Here is a 23,111-nt window from a genome sequence, read left to right on the forward strand (position 1 = left end):
CCCTGCACAAACAGTTTCAACTTTACCACCAATTCCTTAAATGCAGATCTGAAGGTAGTTCTCCACTGGGGCAAAGATAACTTAGTTGATTTCAATCCTTCTAAAATTCAGTCCTGTCTTATATCTCTCAAAAACTATTCTTCTGCTCCTATGCTTACTTCAATGATACTTCGATTTCTAGGCAAAATCATACATCTCTGTTGGGGATTAACCTGACTTATAATCTCTCTTGGAAAAGCAACATTAAAAATATCGCTTCCTCTGCATCTAAAAAAGTGAATTTTCTCTTTCACTCTCAGCGTTACTTTTCTTTCAAAAAGCTGTTCATTCTGCACAAATCGCAAATCTGCCCTATCATAGAATATTGTCCCACATCTGGGACAGTGCCCTAAAAAAACCTCTCTCAGGCTTCTAGATTCCATTGAAAAGAGGGCAGTTATGGGATTTAATGACTCATCTCTAACACTCTCTCCGCTCTGTCTCATAGACATTCTGTTTCTGCTGCATGCCTTTTCTATAGATACTTCCATGGGCACAGTTCTTCTGAATTGGCTTCTATAATTCCCGCGCGCACTCTCTCTCTCTCTCTTCCAAAGCAGCCCAAACATGTTCCATAACCAGTCAACGTCTTTTTACTGTCCAACTTCAAACTCACAGAACTAACTTTTCATCTTCCTAATATATTCATTCAACTACCTGACTAATATATTCATTCAACTACCATTTTCTCGAACAACTTCATACCTATTTCCTGAAATTTAGAACCTACAGAAGTATATGGTCTAATGTCAAGAAATATCTTCTTTCAGCTTGTCAACCTTCAATCCATGAAAGGTACTAAGCACCTTGCATGGGTTCTAATACCCCTTGTATTTGTAGTTTTCATTAAAAAAAATAATTGATTATATGCAAATTAACTCATAAGAATTTAAACTAGTTGAAAACTGAAGAAACAAAAGGCAAAGAAGCATTGGTGGAGAGATTTAATCCAATGTTATCAATACTAAAGTGCTTTACCCACTTAGGTAATAGTTTGTTCTTTGGTTTTTAGGAGCATTAGCAACTAAGGCCATATTGCTCCGGGGATATGCGGTGGTCATTCCCTGACCTTTCCGCATCCTCCGTATCTGTTCGGCATGGGCTCGAACCCCAGTCTAATCAAGAAGTGTGTGTGATACGCACTGCTTCTCCTGCCTACCTGGCTACAAAGGCACCTAGCTAATAGTACATCTTCCTCCCCACCCCCAATTATTTTTATAATCAGTTATACACATCGCAAGTCAGGAATCTAGGTAACTCACATAAGCTATGTGAATCTATGGAAATAATTAATTGGTGGGATGTCAAGTGACATTAGAATACTGAATCATTAATGCAAAGTCAGCAAAGGGGGGGAACAAAAATCAAGTCAAAATTTAGATGTAGGCTGTAGCTGCGCAATATTGGTTTCACCCAACAACTACATATTCTGGAAAACTATAAAAATCATACTCTCAGAATTTTTTTTGGATACAAACATGTTGCACAGACTTGTCTTGAAGTGTATACATGCAGACACAGACTTCAATCACTATACTGGTATAGAAGATTTTCTTAAATCTCTCAGGAATTTTTATTATTTAGTATTTCATTCTCATGTTAAAGAACCTCAGTAAATATCCTTGGGAAGAAATCCAAATACTAATCCATTCCTGTACTGGTGTTAATATTTTTTTTTTCTTTTTTTATAGTAGATCCAAATATTTGGCATTGAAATTCAGAATACAAAAAAAGGAATGCAATTAGAAATTCCTTGAATAATGTACGGCCAAATGGCATCACATTTCACAGTGCTTATTGTCTATTTTTTTAATGTTATATATAAAATCTTTTTAGCTAGTACATTAAAAAATCAACTGAATGGCCCTGGTAGTCAGCAAAACAGAACATTTCAAAAGTGTAAGCAAAAAAAAGTTTCATGGATATATTCTAGGGTTAAAAAATAAAAAAAAAATTTTTAAAAAAAGTCATATACATATGTATTTCATTCTGAATGGTTATGGAGTGATGGCTGTCTGAATTTAAAAAAAAAATCTAAAGTTTGACAAATAATTATTATATACAGGCAACCCTCATATAAAACGGTACTTCTAAAACATGATTTATAAATTGTGGCAATCCTAGCACAACACGGTACTTATATAACAAGAAAAAAACCCTACTATTATGTTGGATGTAATTTTTCAACATTCCAATTCTTTTTTGTGAATCCCCACTGTTGACTCGCTAGCCATTATTTAAAAAAAAAAAAAAAAATGATTGGGAAATCCCTGTATTTTATTTTGTTGGGAAATCACTGGTTTTAGGTTCTGTGCTATTGAACTTGTGCTTGTTTGAGAACATAAAAAATTGTGACTTCAAAAACCTTAAAAGTCACAAACTGCATGTTCGAGCATGCAGTTTGTGACTTTTAAGGTTTTTGTAAGGTTATTTTCGTTTTTATTTGTTCATTTCTAAATTTTTCCAGGTATGTATTACAAACTTTGTTCATAAGAACCATATTGGAATAATTTCTTTGTTGTGAATTAAATTCCAGCCCTAAATTATGCCTAAGTAAAGTAAAAAAAGCATCACTCAAAAAAGACTATTTCTCTAGAATCAAGTTTTGGATTGTCTGAAAAAAGGAGAAGGTATCATATGTTGCAAAAAGTTTAAATTTAAATGAAGCAACAATCTGGACCATAAAGAAAAATGAACAGAAAATTCGAATTGCTGTTACTGCAGGATTTTTGTTTCCAAAAATATGACAGCTTGTCCCCGAGTGCCAATAATTGAGATAATGGAAAAAGTACTCAGTATTTAACTGACAATAGTGCAGTAAAAATATGGATTCCAATAGATGGCAATGTAATTAAACAAAAGTTACTAAAAATTTATAACCATTTAAACCAAAATGGAGAATCTGCTGTTAACCCAGAGTTTGCTGCCAGTTGGTTTGAGTGATTTAAAAACCGCATCTCATTACATAACATAAAAATTCAAGGGGAAAGTGCATCGGCTGATAATAAAGCTGCCAAGAAGCCTGCAGAGGAATTTCAAAAAGTTATTGAAGAGCATGGACACACACACTGCATCAAGTTTTCAATGTCAATGAGACAGGTCTTTGGTAGAGAAAAATGCCTAATGGAACATTTATTTCCAAAAAGGAGAAAACTGCACCAGATTTTAAGGCATCAACAGATCGGGTAACATTATTTATGTGCAGTAACGCATCAGGATATTACATGCTAAAAGCTATACTAATTTAGAGATCCTCTATTTCTCATGACATGAAAGGTATAAATAAAAACGCTTTACCGGTATATTGAAAAGCAAATAAAATAGCTTGGGTAATTGCCAATTTATTTAAAGAATGGTTTCTAAATTTTTTTTATACCAGCTGGTGAAAAACATTTAAAGATGAAAAACCTAGATTTCACAGTTTTATTACTATTGGATAATGTGCCACGCCATCCAAAAGAGGTTCCTACCACTTAATACATCTTTAATTCAGCCATTAGATCAAGGTATTATAGTTACCTTTAAAACTCATTATATCAGAAAATCATTGCAATGGATTTTGGAAAAAATTGATTCTGGATCTACTAAAGTGATGGAGGCATGGAAACATTATTCAATTGTGGATTGTATCAAACTCATAGCTTTATCGCTCAAAGAAGTAAGTAAAACCTTAAACATTAAATGCATGTTGGAAAAATGTATGGCCAGAGTCAGTTCATTCAAGAAATATGGTCGGACTGGCAGAAAAGAATCTGTGCAATAGTGGAACTTGCTAAACCGGTAGGAGGGGAAGGTTTTGACGATATGACGCCTGCAGATGTCCAAGAATTACTAGTAGAAAAAAAGGCTGGCAAAACGGATTTTGTGGAAATGGCATCGGAGGTCAACCAAAACAATTCAGAGTGTGATAGTGCAGATAAAAATTCTGAAGTTCCAAATCTTACACTAAAAAGCATATAGGAAGGCATAAACTTAGCTTAGCAATTAGAATCTTATTTTTTGAATGCAGGTCCTTTGACTGAAAGGAGCACATAACTCCATATCATGAAATTTAAAAAGATCTATCAAGCAAAAGCAAACAAACCCAGATTACTGATATTTTAAAGAGAGCAGAGAAGATACACGAAATCTAAATGCTGCAGAAGGAAGTTCAGAAAATAAAGATATTCTGCAAACACAGAAAACATTCTTGTTTGACTGTGCTTAGGAGCACAATAGGAAGGCATAAACTTAGCTTAGCAATTAGAATCTTATTTTTTGAATGCAGGTCCTTTGACTGAAAGGAGCACATAACTCCATATCATGAAATTTAAAAAGATCTATCAAGCAAAAGCAAACAAACCCAGATTACTGATATTTTAAAGAGAGCAGAGAAGATACACAAAATCTAAATGCTGCAGAAGGAAGTTCAGAAAATAAAGATATTCTGCAAACACAGAAAACATTCTTGTTTGATTGTGCTTAGGAGCGATGAAGAGGAAGAAAATTAAATGAATATACATTAACTGACATATAGGTATCACAGTTTGTAGGAAGTTTGTTCAGTTATTACCATTTTTAATAAAAATTAAGTGTCCAATAGTTATAAAAAAATTGTGTATTTTTGTTAGCTTTTGGTACGTAATCCCCCCCCTCACCTTTCTACTGGTTCTTAGTTCTCTATAACATGGTTTCACATACACAAGATTTTATAGAAACCTAATTATCATATTATATGAGGGTTATCAAACACTCTATGTAGTGTATCAATCTCTGTATATTTTACTGATATAATACTGCTTTTATTATTATTATTGAATGAATTAAAGTCTACATACACAAGAATACACAGCTGCTGTCTAAAAAATTTATTAGTATTCAAATTAATGAATGCCCCATTGCTGAACAAATAAAAACTGCTTTGCTTCATTTCTTAGTTGAAAAGCTCACGAACAATCACTTTATCAAAATTATACACAATGGTAGTTTTCATTAAACTCTAGATTTAATAAAATAAGTAAATTGGTAACTTCATTATCTCTAATATATGCAAAGTCACTACTATGCTACCTGCAGCAGAGAGAGAGAGAGAGAGAGAGAGAGAGAGAGAGAGAGAGAGAGAGAGAGAGAGAGAGAGAGCGCGCACCAATGAAATTTCTATTATACTTTAGAAAGGACTTACCGTTTATGCATGAGGTTCATGAAACTAACAGTAACTCTTTCATGAAAACTTCGGAGTTTCATTAGCTCTCTCATATGCAATGCCTAGAATTATATAATGATATGAGGTTTTTCAGAGACATCTGAAAATGCAAAATACACTGAGTGATCACAGAATTATGACCACCTACCTAATATTTCATAGGTCCTCCTTTTTCCCTCGGTACAACAGCTATCCGACCTGGCATTGATTCAACAAGATGTCGGAAGCGTTCGAGAAGTATGGCCAACCAAGCTGTGTGTGTATTGCGGTCAGCAACGTGGGTGTGGAGGTGATTTGTGTATCTGGATGCCTGATATGCCTTTCCGTAGTATTAATATCGGTGGATTTCAGAGGCCAATCGATATGCTGGAAGTCAGAACTCTGTTCCTCAAACCATTCCTGCAAAACAAGTGCCCGATGGCTCAGTGCACTGTCATCTTAGAAGACACTATCACCATTCGGGCAAAAGTGCAACGTAACGGGGGGTGTAGACAGTCGGCAAGCAGTTGACGATAGCAGAGACCATTGATACATTGTTCCACATGCACCAGGGGTCCAAGTTCCTGCCAGTGAAACATGCCCCACACCATACAACCACCTCCACCGGCCTCACTTTTGATACCATGCATGATAGTATTAATAGTTTCATGTTGTTGAAGCCAAATCCATACATGACCATCCACGTTGTGGAGTAAATAATGTGACTCATCTGATCGGCACATCCTCTTCCAGTCTTCTACTGTCCAACTTGCATGCTCTTAGCATCAGGCGAGTCTTTTACGCCGATGAACCTTGGTTATGAGAGAATGGAGTAGGGGTCATCTGCTGGTTCAGCCCATACATGTGAGCATGCAATGCAGTCATGCCAGATATTGTTCAAGGTTGGCCCATGTTGTATTGGGTAATCAACTCTTCAACAATGTTGTGCCTGTTCAAGTCATCAGACCCGGGGCTCGCCTCTAACATCAACCTTTCACTGACCTTTGCAGTTTTGCCGTTGGGTCATTGTTTGGTACACTTTAACTACGGCAGCTCTCGAACACCCTACAAATTCAGCCGTTTGGGAAATCGAGGCACCAGCTCATCGAGCACCCGCAATCTGTCCTTTATCAAAGTCTGATAAATCCTTCCTTTTACCCATCATGCTCGGAATTTTAGTACCTACTGAACCATTGACACCTTATTTATGCTACGTAGGTAGACTAACTCCATACTATCGTACCGCATGTGGTTGTCAGATCTCATTAAATTTTCATAGGGTGGTTATAATTCAGTGTATATTGGTGTTAAAGTTAAGATTAAAGTTCATAAAGACTTAAGCATTACTGCATTTTCATCTTTTAAGAGAAACAAGCTAAACTGAAATTGGTGACTATTAAAGAAAATAAAAGTAATAAATAAACAAAAAACACCAAACAGAATATGGCACAATAAGATGTACTGTATACACAAAGAACAGTTTAATCACTGAAGAAATGCTTCAATTAATATGTAAATCTAGCTAAACAACCAAGGCAAAAGATGCTAGCAAAAAGCAATTGGTTATAAACATTGGAAAATAATCAATGAAAAACATTTTTCAAAAGTAATGCATATATTTTAATTTTCTTGTGCAATTAGAAAAGCAAAGTTGATCTATGTGGGTCTATGATCCAAATAAATTAAGTACATTTTGCTCCAAATTTATTTCATCCATCTTCTTTGTATTTGTTTTCATCCATTCAACAACAATGTGATATGCTAGGTGACTAATTACAAAAACTATTTTCAGATTAGTATAACCATGATTACAGCACTATACCAGATAACCATGATGAAATCACTACACCAGATAACCATGATTACAGAACTACACTTTGTGAGAGGACATTATACAAAAGATGGATAGCACTTTACAATGGAAAGTCTAGTGCAAGGCATATACTTCCACAATTGATATAGCAAATGTTCTCCCTTTATATTTCAGCTGACCACTATGTCAGGAGAATTTAGAAATAATCTTTTTGGCAATGTTATGATCATTAACCATATTTAGCAATCACTGTTGCTCAAACCTGTGTTAATGCACATGTATTAATGCTGACCACCTGGCTATGTACTAGAATATCACCTATTCAGTTTATGAATAAGGTATTTAATTTTTATTTGTACTGCTAAGTGAAAAAAAAAAATCATTCATGGCAGCATTATGAGCTGTTAAATTTGCACATGCAAAATTTTTACATATACCTTCTTCTTCTTCTTCTTCTTCTTCAGGCATTATAACACAGCGGGGGGAATCTCAGACTTCTCAATGATGTTCCACCAGTAAGCTCTCCCAGAAGTCAAACTTCTTCAACTTCTTATTCTTATAATCTTTCAGTCCTCCTCTACATCATCCATCCATCTTTTCCATGGTCTTCCTCTTGCCCTCTTACAAGTAGGCTTCCATTTCATTATACTTTTAGTTGTTCTGCTGTCATCCTTTCTCATAAAAAAAAAAAAGGTAAACTGCAGACATTATCAACCCACTGCAGGATGGAAGCCTCCTCAACAATTCATGCTGAGGGAAATGGACCACAATCTGCCAAGCTGGTCCAGTGCAGACTGGCAGATCAACTGTATTTAGCAATCAGGGTCTTGAACCCCGGTCTACTCAAAGAGTGTGTACTACTGCACTCCCGCTGCTGACCACTCGGCTACGGAAGCCTTCTACTATTCTCATAACATGTCCCAACAAGCAAGTCTCTGGCTCTTCACAAATCTGACGATGTCTACACACAATTTAAAATATAATAATTTTAAATTGTTCATAATCCTATGATAAATTGGATTATGAACAAAACAAAACAAAAAAAAAAAAAAAAATTTTTTTTTTCACTATTTACTTCACATTATTCATAATTTTTAATATTATTTCATATGGATTCTGTAACCATAAGTAATGCAATCATTGACAGGAGCAGTGCTGTTTAATCAAAACTGTGCAGTGCAATGAGATATGGGGCAAATTCAAATCACAGTAAACCCAATTTACTCATGAACAAAATACAAATGCCCCATTGCCAATCAGAACACAATGATTATTAAACAACATTCATTTCATTTTTTCATTCATTTATTAATTACACACAATATAGTCTCAACATTATGTACATAAAAGTATATACATGAGTTATATACAAGATATATTTACATATAATTATATGCTCTGACAAACATTAAACTCTTGTGTGTGTGTGCAAGTGTGTTCTTATTCAGGGTAGCTCCCAGGCATAAGCCCAAATCTACCTTGAGAACTTGGGAATATATAGTCTTTACAAAGCAGTCCTTAAAAAGTATGTTAAATTACTTGAGTCTAATTTTACTGTAGCGCTATTCGCACTTGAAATCCCGCACCCACTGGAGGTAGTGCAATACCAGTGAGTGCCAGCAATCCCGCGCCCCGGGTTGCCCATACCAGGGAGCCAGCAGGGAAAAAAAAAATAATAAAAATATATATATATATATATAATAAAACAACAATAATATTCAATAGTCTGGATGGCACAACTATAAACTTCAAAAATCACAGTTCAACTGAATATTTCCTCAGCTGCTGTTTCACATGCACTGGAACCTCCAAAACCAATAACGGTACTATCCAGCAATCTCCAACTGTACGCCATGGATAATAGACGCTTTAGACCACCAGACCCGACGCAATGAATCTGATCCAGCACGGCAGAATCCAGAATGGAGTATTCATGATTGCAGCACAAAAGACAACCAACCAGAGCACCAGACCCAACACCATGAATCAGGTCCAGCACCCCAGCCGCCAGCCAGATGTAGAAACCAATAGTGAAACTCCATGAAGACAATTAAGACACTAGGTTTGCCTCTGAAGAAAGGCTCTGAGAACAGTTCTTCTTGCAAAAACAGCAGCTGAAAACTCCTGAAATAAATTAAAACAGTCACGATTTGCAATAAGCAAATGCACTGTATCAAATGATAAGTCAGGAATATGCGCCATCAAAATCCACCTTTGGTCTTCATACTCCCGACATAAAAAAATTACATGCATCCAAGTCTCCTGCTCGCCACATGTACAGAAAGGATCTGTCTCCAACCCTCTCTCATATAATTTGGCCTTAAGTGAGCCGTGTCCTGTTAACAAATAAGAAGTGTACATAGAAGGCGTAAACCAAGATGCCACGGTTTTTGCCAATGCATAGTTCACCTGGGGAATATATTTCCTCGTCACAGCTCCAACATCACCACTTTCCCATCTGGTCTGCCATAAATACATTAATTTGTTCCATATTCGTTGTTTTTCTTCTTTAATATTATTCTCCAAAACAACAGAAAAAATTAACCTAAACCTTAATGTTATTAGGTAGTAGTAGCATGTGATGCAAGAAAGCAAGCGTATGAGCTTATGAAGCATCAGCCAAAAAAAAAAAAAAAAAAAAAAAATTTACAAAACAATTATCGCTAAATGTTTGTCCAGTTGCTCCTTAAATTTATTTAACCTATCAACTTACACAACAACAGATGGAAGTTTGTTCCAGCAATTAACCACACGCTGGCTAAAGGAAAGTTTCCACACATCTGTTCGTCATCTGTCTTTATTAAATTTGAATTTATACCCCCCCTTAGGTTCGTAATCTGAACAAGTGGAACAAGTGCAAAATTCCTATATATCATTGACAAAACTCCATGACATGACCTGGCAGCCTGTCTCCATTGCTCAGAAAACTTCATACCTGACTGCACAATTACTCCCAGGACTTTTTCATTTTCTACCTCCCTAAGTGTAGTACCACACAGTTGGTATGTTTTTATGGGGTTACATCTACCCATATGCAGTACTTTGCATTTGTCAAGGTTAAACTTCAGTTGCCACTTCACAGACCATCTGCCCAAATTTTCTACATCCTGTTGCAGTTGCACACTGCCATTACTGTCATTAACAACCCTGCCAACCTTTGTATCATCTGCAAACTTCGACATTAAGCCTGATATACCTTCATCAATATCATTGATAAATATCCAAAACAACAGTGGACCCAACACCAAACCCTGTGGGACTCCACTAATAACATTAGTCCACGAAGAGCAGCACCCATTGATTACAACTCTCTTTCTTCTCCCACTCAACCATCCTTGTATCCACTGTAGCAATTTACCCTTAACACCATTCTGCTCTAATTTGTATAGTAGACTTCCATGCGCAACAGTGTCAAAAGCTTTCCAGAAATCCAAGTATATATCAAAATTATTTTTTGCATCCAGTTCCTTTGTAACCACATCATAATAACCAATCGAATTTGTCAGACAAGACTTTCCCTTAACAAATGCTATGTCTGAATTATTGCTGCAGTCTTGTCTAGATGATCCTGCAATGCATCTTTAACCAGTGAATCCATTATTTTAACCGGAACAGAAGTTAAACTAACTCATCCGTAATTACTCGTGTCACCTTTCGATTCCCCCTTTGTGAATTGGGGATACATTTGCACATCTCCAGTCTGTGGGGACCTCCCTTGATCCAAGGATGATCTCATAATTATGGCTAAGGGTTTGCTTACTTCCTTTGCCGCCTCCTTTAATATAACTGGATAGATCCCATCCATCCAGGATGCCTTTCTTATGTTTAACTTCAACGATTTCTCCTCCACTTTGCTCTCAGTTATTACAAAACCATTAAGCACCCTGCTACAATTTGATAACTTTCTGGCATTTTCAAACCTTAATAACTCCTCATGTGTGAATGTAGACACAAAATACTCATTCAGTTTGTTTGCTATCTGAGCAGGATCATCAACAATCGAACCATCGATATCAAGGGGGACCAATCAGATTCACCCTCTTACTTTTAGAGTTTATATAAGTAAAGAAATCCTTGCTGTTTTTCTTAGCATCCTTTGCCAAAGATTTCTCGTAATATGCCTTCACCTGCCTAACCACCTTTATGACTTGATTACAGACTAGCTTATATCTGCCATAAGTTTCTGTGTCATCTGATAATTTATATGCATCCCATGCATTTTTCTTCTCTGTCATGAGTCTCATTACTTCATTTGATAACCATTTAGGCCTAAACCTTGAACAATATTTCTTAATAGGTATGAAACTTTTAGTAGCTTCCACGATTAATTCCTTGAAGGCTTCCCACTTAGAATTTGCTGTTGGTAACATCATCAGTTGTTCCACTATACAGAATTTAAAAACTGTCTGAGACCACTGTACTCTCCTTTAAAAACCCTTTCGTTTACCCCTGATGGTAATTATATCTTTAAGTAAATCCCCCATCAGTACACTGTGATCACTGCCACCTTATGGTTATTTATCTGCAAATTCTTAATACACGAATGATCACTGCTGATAACCAAATCAAGAGTATTACCCTCTCTGGTTGCCTCTCGAACATGCTGCTGCAGAAAACAATCATCCAATAAATCCACAAAATTCTTACTAGTGTGCGAGTGACCAACCCACAAGTTCCAGTCAATATCTGGGAAGTTAAAATCCCCCATTATAAGACATTCTGATTTACTAGCCCACTATTTCTCTAGGTTTCAACAAACCAGAAAAATCTGCATTATGGGTACCCTATTGTATCATGTTCCTCCTTATATACCAGTTTTAGTCCAAACTCTGCCATTTCAAATGGTAGCAAATCATAAGTTTTGCTTATGATTTTTCGGGGGTTACCAGAAATCATTAATTTCCAGGATGAGTTCATAGAAAAGAAATGTCAATAAATAAGACCACTTTGCATAGTTTTTCGATGTTTGTAACCAAAGAGCTGTTTTCAATTGTTTTTTTAGGCTGATTTCAGAAATGCGATTCGTTTTTTTTTTCCTATCATGTATCAATTTTACATAAATCACTGAAGTTAATGTCATTGTTGTATAATTGAACATTAGGAGTAAATGCTGGGAATTTGTAAACTAAATCTTCACAATCTGGAAAAACTGCCTTCGGTCATTTGTTTCTTGAACTTGAGAGCTACACAGTGAGAGCTCAGTGTTTATCACACTGAGCTCAGTTTATTTTGGAGGTTACCGTGACAAATTTGTACTGAAAACTAAGTAAAATATCTTCCTACAAGTGTTTGAACAATTAAAATTTAATTTATTAAATTTGTGAAAGTTATGCAGTCCTAAAAAGAAAAAGAAAAAAAAAAGTATTACAGAATTTGTAAAAAATGTGTATTATGATTATTTTGGAATAAAATTCAGTGAACAAGAGGAAGAATGGACTCCACATAAACCTTGCAGTGCTTCAACCTGCACTGAAGAATTGAGATTGTGAAAAAATAATAAAAAGAAAGCTATATCATTTGCAATTCCCATGATATGAAGAAGCTCACAAACAACTGTCATTACTGTTAATTTTGCTTAGTTAATGTAGACAAATAAAATGCAAAAAGTAAGAAGGGGATTCTGTGTTCTAATATTCCATCTGCCATTAGACCAGTCTCACGTGGATATAGCATGTCAATTCCATGCCCTCCATTTATACTGGAGAATGCAGCAGCAGAGAGTGCAGATAATGAAGCTTCGGAAGATGGTATGAAGTCAATGTCTCCAGCCGTATGAAGTCTACATGGCTGGAGACATGACATTTGAGTTCAGCCCCAACTCTTTTCACCCAATGAACTGGTAAGAGATTTATATTAACAAAAGGAATCTGTTAAACTTCTTCATTCAAGATTTAAGTCAAAATATCTTATATGGGATTATTTTTCTTGTGGTACAGACAGAGAGAAAGAGAACTAGTCACCTACTTTTCTGAGGACAATCCTTTGGTTTTCTGCAGTAATATAAATAACTTAATGAACTTTAGGAATCAATTATAATCCTATAAGGTGCAGACATTTTATTGACTCATCAAAGGAGTCTCAAAAGTGTGTAATCAAAGTGGAAATAAATATGGGTCAATTCCGTTATCTCACTCTACGCACTTGAAAGACACATGAGAACTTGAAGTCAATTGTTGACAATATTAATGCGAAGAACATGATTGGTCTCTGCATTTAAAAATAATAGGCATGTTACGTGGAAAGTAATCTCAAAGCTATACCAAAATGTCTTGCTTTTTTGTATAGCTTTTTGTATAGCTGTAAAGGTCTGAACAAAGGGGGCCAGTTTGTTGCATGGATCAAACAATAGTTCATAAAACACTGATAGACCACAAAACTGTCCGCCTTCCACTCATTATACATCAAACTTGGTTTGTGAAAGTGTTACCTAAGGAAGGTCCCTGCTTCAACTACCTTTGTACTAAATTCCCATCGATCATCCAAGAGAAGCTAAAACAAGTTACAGTAGAGTGTCAGTTATCCAGAATAACTGATTTCACACCTCTTCCGGATAGCCAAATTTTGTGGATAATCGAATAAGGAAAATAAATTTAATCTTTCCTTACGATTAAATTAAATAATCAAGATTAATTAAATAAAAAAAAATTAAAAACCAATCTCCGAAAACAGAAACATCCATCCAGGCATTTTTATAATTTTTATACAAAACAGGAAAATTAGAAAGATTTTTAAATGCTTTCGGTTTTTTCGAATTACTGATAATGAGCACAGACAATCTGTGCATCCTAGTAGCACTTGCAATAATAGCAATTCGCTCTTTTCTCATCTTAAAACGTGGTTGGGCATTTCTCTTTTAGTGGCTAGGGTTTTCCTTGGTAATGCTTTCCATAATAAGCTTGTCTCATCAACATTATAAATGATTCTTTCTCCTAATTTGCTAAAACTGAAGCAAACTTACTTTTATTAAAAGACACTGCTGCCAATCCATCTGCAGAAAGTTTCTCGCCTTAAATATCTAGTTCACATATACCGTGTCTCAGTTTAAAGTTTTTTAAGCCAACCTGTGCTTGCCCTAAAATCTTCATTACCTCTTAATTTTTGATTAAAATCCAATGTCTTTTCACACAACATTGGGTCAGACACTGGTTCACCTAAACTTCGCTTTTGAAAACAAATAAATTACACTCTCTAAAGCAGTATTTTCGGGTTTCAACATTGTCTTTTTCCTTCTAAATCCTTCTTCACTATTCATAATCAATACAAATTCTGTTATAGTATTAGAATTCTTCTTGATGTTGTAAATTATTGAAGTCCCCAAATTAAACTCTGGAGAGATTTCCTAAATTTCCACCTTTTTTAATTCTATTAATAATTTCAATTTATTGTTGCAATGTTAAAACAAGGTGTTTTCTTTTCATTCACATTTTACCATAAAAAACTGAGAAAAATAATAAATCGCACAATTTTGGGCTGATATTATTCTTACCGAATCTGGAGCTAAATTAATCTGAAATTCACTCATGGTTTCTGTGAAAACAGAGTAGTCGCTGTGATATTTTTCTAAAGCAACCATAAAAAAATAAAAACAATTTGCAATTTTTGTTTTATTGGGCTTTTTGTTTGTACAATCTCTTGTTGTTGTTATTATTATTATTATTATTATTATTATTATTATTATTATTAATAGCCATATGGTGCAAGGAAGCCAGTGGGTTTTGCTGCACCAGTCAATAAAAAAAAAAAAAAAAAATTCTGAATTATGCTGAGAGTGAGAGAAATAGAAGGGAATCGCCAATAAAGAGACGAATGATGATATCCAGCTGGAGGATCCTAGGTGTGCCAAGCCCATACTCACCAGATGTGAGCCCCTGGGGTTCTAAACGAGTAATAAATTCGATCTTTCGCTTGTTAGAATCAAAATTCAATTTCCAAAGGTGATCACTATAACCAGCGCTTACTGTACTACCATTAAAAAAAAAAAAAAAGAATAAGAAAGATTAGCCTTTCAAATTATTCCAGATAAATACTGTATTTTTGATGGAACTCACCTCAAATTTGCAAACTGATGAGGGACAGAGATTTGAGGAGACTATGAATTAAGGACAAAAACATACATGGATTAGCTCTGTTGTTGACTTCTTAGGGAACAACATGGATCCAGACTACAAGAATACAGTTGAAAATATGTTGGCAAACTCCAAGAAGCTGGGCTGCAACATGAGTGTCAAGTACACTTTTCATACACTATTTGCCAGAAAATCTAGGAAATGGTAAGGACAAAGAGGAGGAGAGGTTTCACCAGGACATTAAAGATGTGGAGATGAAGTACTAAGGGAAGTGGAATGTCAACATGATGGCTGACTATTGCTGGATTCTGAAAGACTAAAGAAGGATCTGCAAGAAATTCAAAAGAAAGGAAAATCTGACATATCATAGATCATTTTTAAAATAAGCAGTAAGTGTTTAGTGGACACCACCACTTTTTATCACCACTGCCTGTTTAATAGTGGTTTCAACACGTATTTAAATATATGAAAGTCTGGTAAAAGTAGCATTTTGTTTAATTGCAGAGCACAATTAATTCTGCCAAAATTAATAAAAATTTGTGAAAAATCAAATATTTTTTCATGAAATGTGATGGAAACAAACAGAAGTCACTTTTGAAATCAGCACGAGAAAATGAATCAAAAATACACTCTTTTCTGAAAAAACGGTGAATTTTTTTTCGAAATGCAGAGTATTATTATTTGTCTAAATAGTGTCCTCAATTTTTAGGAAGTGTTGGTTGAAATGTGATTCAAGATCAGATCATTATCATGTACTTCAGCTTACACTCTGTCCAAGTCAATATTCTGTGCATTACATCATGAGTTCTCTCTCACCAAAATGGAGAACAATGTCACAATTTTGGCAAGAGAGAGAATTCATACCAAAAGGACGAACAAGGTTATATTCACTTTAAAAACAAATGAATTTAAACTGCTTTATCAGTACATCCCTAATGATTGCAGCAAAACAACTCCATCTTGAACAATTTATCCAGATTAGGTCCAAAGTACAGGAAGTATGGGAAGGAGAGCGGGGGTACCTCTTCCTACAAAAAACTCCACATGGAAAAACCACATTTTACATAGCTAAGACCCAAGAGAATGTCACACTGAAAAGGGCCTGAGGAAACAGTAAATATGCCAAAAATATATGAGAGTAAAACAAACCTTTCCATTAAACAACATGAAAACAATTATAAAACTGACAATAGAATGCATAACAAAAGTTAAGAAGAAGGTATTTCAAATACAGGGCAATGTTGAGAACAAGTTACAAGGGGAGAGAATATGATGAGTCATTTGTTAATCAATTCATGTCTGGGCAGGCTGAGGGGGAGAAAGGCTCATGAGGAGAATATTTCCTCAGGAGAATATTTTTTGAGGAGAATATTTCTTGCTGAGGTCAGTGGTTAACAGGAGCAAGTTAGTGTTAGATGGGTGAGGAAACTGCTAGCTAGGGGTGGGTGGGATAGAAAGAATAACAGATTAAAATCAGCTCGATGCAGATGAGAAAGTTATTGTTTCACTGCTGCTGATAGTGGGACATATAGCTGGAGCCACAGTGTAACAGTAATCAACACATGGCTCTTTCTTTTCTGGAATCCTCATGGGATAAGCAAATACAAGGGCTGTATTATGATTACCAAGAGCAAAAAAGGTGCATGTATACTTGCATGTACACTAAATGTAGCAATATCAGAGAAATTATGACACTAAGACAAACAATTCAGAAAATGAACAGAATGAGTACAATGTGCACAGATAGAAGGGGGGGGGGTAATGGTTTTGCTTAAAAGCACACAGAATTACAGGCAGTGCACCAGTTAATATGGGTAGAAAGTGAGAGGTCAAGTCAATGTCAAGTTGTCTGATAGAAGCACTGTAAAACAAAAATGAGAGGAGATTACACATCAAAACAGTGTCAGGAGTATAACAAAGGAAAAGGATACAAACAATTCTGATATCATATATTTGGATTTCAGTAATGAAAAGGACAGCTCAATGGGGTTTCTGCAAGAAAGGAAAAGAAGGTGATTGTCCCAATATATAAGATAAAGGCTGGGCCACATCTTGAGTGCTGCAACAGGTCTTAAATACTCATGCTAAAAAATACACAGATCTCTTAGAATGTGCAAAGAGAAGAGCTACCAGATCAGTCAAGACACAAAGGGGCACTCTTAACACAAAAGGCTTTGTTTCTGCGATGAATGCACCACTTGAAAACTAGGTGACTGGGAGGAGACTTGATTGGTTTGCTGTGGACGACATCCACAGAAAACATAAGGCCAAAAATCAGAGAATAATCAGACACATTGAATGAAAACTCCCTCACACTCAGTAAGAGACTATACTGATGATACAAAGAGACTTCTCAAGGGAAAATAAACACCAGACTTTTGAATGAAAGCCAAAGAGCCTTCTACAGGATTATAAACAAGACAGAAAAGCCAGCAATGGACCAGCCAAGCATAAGACGACAGAGGAGTTCTGGGGGAAACAGAGGGAACAGTGAAGTAAGACAACAATTGTATAGAAGTAGAATGAAAGAAAACAAGGATGTATGGGATAAAACATAATGGGAGAGTTGGGAGTTGGCAGTCCCACAACTGACAAACCCCAAGAACAGATAAAATCCACAACTGCTGGTACAAGAAGCTCACTTGCACAACAATAAGTACCTAGCAGAGCAGTTCACCTGGATGATAAGTGACCCAGAGACAAACAGTTTCTAATTCAAGGAATCGCATACCTGAAAGCTAAGGACCAAGACACGAGAAACAGCCAAACAGCAGAAGAGATGAAAAGGATGAGCAAAGGATGCAAGGAGCAATTAACAATTGATGCCACAGTTATAAAGGAAGCCTACAGGAAGCACCGAAATCTGTATTCAGTCGAGCCCATAAGGCGATCAACTCCATGCTTCATACCTCACTAACAGATACGCTGAAGACCTAATGTCATTCTGACAATGACAAACTTCCTGGAAGCAACCATGGCAAAATACAGTACTACAATCAAGGTTGAGAACATTACAACCAGACCAATCCTCATAAGGAGAGGAATCTTTCAGTGAGTTGCTGTGAGCCCATTGTGGTTCGGTCTAGCATCAATAGTCTATCCACTGTGCTTAATAATAGAAAGTAATGGATATACCCTCAAAAAAGGAAGGGAAACCTGCACACCAATTCTCGCCAAACTCTACGTGACAACTCAGAAACAATACCAGCAGCAATTCCACATCACTGAAGAATTCAGCAATGGTATTAGGATGAAATTTGGACTAGAATCGTAAAAAATTAGTCAGCTGAAGCTACCAGCTGCAGACTGATAAAGAGATTGAAACGATGAGGTGGGAGAGACTTACAAATACCTAGGGATGATGCAGGCGCAGCATTTAGAGCACATGGAGATCTAGGACCTGCCCAGCAAACATAATGAAATATAGACAAATGTATTTGATCAGTGTATTGAGTAGGGTTGCTGACCTATCAATTGTAATTACAATGGTAAATTGAGAATGTCTGCAAGGTAAAAGTAGATTACCTGAAATTAAATGTAATTAACTTAAAAATAACATAAAAATAATAAAAATGGTACTTAATGCTCTAAGTTCTAGGACTTTAACTAACTCTTCAAAAGGTGGCAGCCAAAACCATAGGAGCCACAGCAATAGGCAAAGTCTCTGTTTCTGTTATGATGTATATGCACGAAACGTGTACATCAGAGCCAACGGGACAGACCAAAAAAGGAAGGAATAAAAAGAATATAATTCAAAAATAAATAAAAGTAAAATGCTAAAATAAAACTGATAAATTCTGTCAAAGGAAAAAAGAATGAAAGTATGAAAGAAGGCAAAACGTCCAATTTGAAATTTAAACAAAGTAAAATTAAGATGAAAGAATAAAGTCAGGTTTAATTCTCCAATCTGATCCTACAGTAAGTTGTCAAATAAACCCTGACTCCATTCATTCATCTTAAGTTTACTTTGTTTAAATTTCAAACTGGACATTTTATTATTAGAAATAATAAAATGCCCAGTTATTATTATTAGAAATTTTTATCACTACTTCAGCAAATATTTACACTGAAAATGAGGCCCCTCTTAGCATGAGGCCCCCACCATTGCTAGTTCGGCTGTAGCATTAAAGCGGCCCTGGAGCTGCCTGACCAAAAAATACCATCAGAGACTCAATAGCCTGCTTAAAGCAAAATTAACTACCCAGAGGAAACACATTAAAAGCCAAAACACCTAGGCAGTCACAGTGCTAATATAGTTCTTTCAGATCTGCAGATTAGAATAACACTAAGTTGAAGAATATCATCAAAAAGAAAAGGACAAAGAAGACCAAGAGCTGCTAACACCATCCAAAATTGGCCATTAAGAGACTAACAATAGTACAGAAAGAAGGTAAAAGGGGTTTCAGAGAGCTTACTGAACAACAGAACATGATAGCAAACCTGAAGCATTACTCCCAGAAAAACAACACACCACTATACCAGACCATAAGCAGACAAGCAGCATGCCCCACCCAAACAGAACAAACAAACAAACAAAGCTAGAAAGAGGGCAAAGAAGACATTCCATGGCAGGCACTACAATGACCTCCATCACGACCACATAGATAAATTGGTCTATAAGTGGGACAGTCTTAGTAATAGTAACAGCCACAGTGTGCAAAGAAAGCTAGTAGCTTTTGCTGCACTGGCACAGAAAAAATAAAAAAAGAAAGGAGTAGATAAGAAATTAAAAATTATTTGCATCCCTCGTCACACAGGTAACTATCCAGTTGAATTTTGAATTTATTCAAACTCTCAGCCTCAACTACCTGTTAAGGCAACCTGTTCCAGCAATCAACTCACCAGCTAAAAAAAAAAGCTTCCTATAATTTAGCCTAAATCTCTTCCCCTGTAATTTGAATTTATGCCCACAAGCTCTGGAATTCTCTATAACAGTGAGAATTTCATTGTCATTCATTTTACTAACCCTTCTCAGAGCCTTATAAACCTCAATCAGGTCACCTATGAGGTGCCTATTTGCAAGCTGTGTAGCCCACATATTTGGAGTCTCCACATATGGCTGCAAATTTGCTGATCTCACCGTTGCCCATCTTTGGAATCTTTCAAGAAGCTTAATGTCTTTTTTCAGATGAGGTCCGCCATACTCGAACACAATATTCCAACTGCGGTCTTACAATTACCTTCTACAGTGGGATTATCACCTTCATATCTCTACAGGATAATGTTCAAGAAATCATCAAAAGAACACCATGGGCTTTCCAGGCTGCCTATTTACACTGCCATAACTCCCAGACCCCTTTCTTCCTCTACTGTTTTAATTGAACTCCACTAAGTGTACAATTTAATTTGAAATTTCTATTACCCAAGTGTCAGACCTTGCATTTTGCTGCAATAAAACAATGCAGCTGCCACATTTATGACCATTCTTTCAGCCAGTTCAATCATCTCAAAGGAGTGCTGCTTGATAGTAAACATTAACATCATGATCAGTACTTCATCTAAAAATTTATTACCCAAGTGTAACACGTTCTAGTCAACCTGGAGTGCTGCTCAGTACTGAACATTAACTGCTCTACCAATCTTTACATTTTCAGCAAATTTTGGCATCAAGCCTTCTATCCCATAGTCAATGTCGTTTATGAAAATCAGAAATAACAGTAGTCCAAGTTCTGACCCCTGGGGGACTCCACTTCTGACTTTCTGACCCCAGTTTCTGAGTTCACACCAACCAAAGAATATCAATTAATCACTAATCTCTGCCTTCTGCCATCCCAAAATCCATCTTACAATTTTTCCAGCATTCCCAACCTGTTCAAGCTTATACAAACCTCTCATGTGCTTTGCTGAAATCCAAATAAACTATGTTGTAATATTTCCCTACATCCAGCTCATGAATAACTATGTCAAAATAGCTTACTCAGTTAAATGTTATGTTCCCATAACAAAACCAGGTTGTGTGTTATTCAGAATGCTATGTCTATCTAAATGCCCCTGGTTTGCACTCTTAATAATTGTTTCTAAGATTTGACCTACCACTGAAATCAGCCTAACCAGTCTGTGGTTACCAACTTTTCTCTTAGAATTGCCTTTATCTTTTAGAGATATGGTGGCACTTCTTCAATCCAAAGGAATTTCTCCTGAGTCCAAAGATTCCCTCATAATTCACTTCAATACACTCCCGGGGGGGGGGGGGGGGGGGGCTCCCTCAAATGACTGGGTATATGCCGTCACCTCCAGAAACCTTACTTCCCTTTTTTGCTTGAAAGTTTTTCTAATAAACAGGCATCTGTTTATTAGAAAAAAATTATTACTAAAAAAATTATTACTAAAAAATTGCAAAATTGCTAATTTCATAGGACTCAGTCTCAATAGCACGGCCTATTCTCAGCACAAAGGACATTTCTTCAGTAATAACAGATGCAAAGTACCTGCTCAATTCATTCGTCAGCTGGGGGTGTCTAAGACACCCAGTGCACAAGGGTGCAATCTGATTTGCATTTTTCTTCCTTGTATTCACATACATTAGAAATTCTCTGTCCCCATTCTTTGAGAGCTAAGGCAGTTGCATTGAAAATAATCATATAATGGAATGTGAAGATTTCTCGGTGGCCCTCTTGCAGGAGCCATATGTAATTAAAGGTAAAGTAGCAGGTTATTCTATTAGATATAGAATTGTTTCTAAAAGTGATAATCCAATGACGGCCATAGTAATTAGAGATCCTGAAGTGGTTGTAACACAAGTGTTATCACTGTGTGATGAGAAAAACGTTTGTTGTGAAATTATAGGGAAATGTGGCAAGTTGTATGTTGTTACAGTATATTGCCAGCCATCAGAAGGAATGGAACAACATATAAAGTATTTAGATAAATTATATGAATTAGTTGGCTCTTGTAATGTAGTGGTTGCCTTGGATTCTAATGCTTGTTCTCCATTGTGGGGTAGTGATGTATCCAATGAAAGAGGAGTGATGCTGGAGGAATTCATTGCTGCTTCAGGTATGGGGTGTTAAATGTGACAGGACATGCTCCTACTTATTCCACGGTACATGGACAGTCATATATTGATTTAACTTTGGCGACTACCTCTATTGTGGATAATATTAGAAATTGGAAAGTGATAGAACATCATACTACTAGTGATCATAACAGCATCTCTTTCTCCTGTGTTATAAATGATTCAGTGAGAATATTGAATGATATTGATAGATTTATGGATAAAACTGCAAGGTGGCCAAAGTTTGAGCAGGTGTTTTTGAGTAGTATTAATGAAATAAATTGGGTGGGCCTGACATCAAATGATTATGTTAAACAATTAACTGTTATTTTAAAAGATGCATGTTCTAGTAGTATGAAGAAAAGGTATAAGGTTAATAGGCCAGTATTCTGGTGGAGTACTGAATTATCTGAAAAAAGGAGACTTTTCGCTTAAGAAGAAAGTTCCAGGCTGTAAGAAGAACTGGAGATTTAGATTTGTGTGAGGTGTATAAAAATATGTATAAAGCTTGTCGTAAAGAATATGTTACAGCTATCTGTAAAGCTAAACAGAATAAGTGGAGGGAATATGTGAGCAAACAAGGATCTAGGGATCCATGGAATTCTATTTTTAAATTATTAACTAATAAAAGAAGCCTATCGGAAATAATAAGCACTATTGGCAATGAAAATAGTCAAACTTTAACTTGGGAAGAATCAGTGAACAGGATATTGGACGATCTCTTTCCAGATGAAAATGAAGAAGTCAATGAATTAGAAAGAGATGGTCAAAATATTGTTGTGACACCAGAAGAACAGTTTACGTTAGAAGAGTTGACAACGGCCATGGGCCAGGCGAAGGATGATAAATCGCCAGGCCTAGATAAAATAGAAGTTTTGGTTATGAAAAGATCTTTTCAAATGGCTCCAGAATTATATTTAAATCTGTATAATAGATGTTTAGAAGAGGGTGCCTTTCCGGATGAGTGGAAGAGAGCACAGATAAAATTACTTATAAAAGGAACAGATCGTATGCTTAATGAAACTAGTACATATCGTC

The 23,111-nt window shown here is 36.0% G+C and overlaps 1 protein-coding gene across 1 annotated transcript in view; it reads right to left on the minus strand.

Moving 5' to 3' along the window:
• Positions 1 to 23,111, minus strand: part of LOC150083109 (uncharacterized) — a 773,496-nt gene that overhangs the window by 270,188 nt on the left and 480,197 nt on the right. Inside the window, exon 11 of the mRNA XM_090378391.1 lies at positions 5,201 to 5,283. Coding sequence (XP_090234517.1) covers positions 5,201 to 5,283 — 83 coding nt within the window. The remainder of the gene's footprint in view (positions 1 to 5,200; positions 5,284 to 23,111) is intronic.

Source organism: Mastigoproctus giganteus, chromosome 7 (assembly GCF_048544385.1).
Source record: "Mastigoproctus giganteus isolate SK-2022 chromosome 7, ASM4854438v1, whole genome shotgun sequence".
Classification (NCBI taxonomy): domain Eukaryota; kingdom Metazoa; phylum Arthropoda; class Arachnida; order Uropygi; family Thelyphonidae; genus Mastigoproctus; species Mastigoproctus giganteus.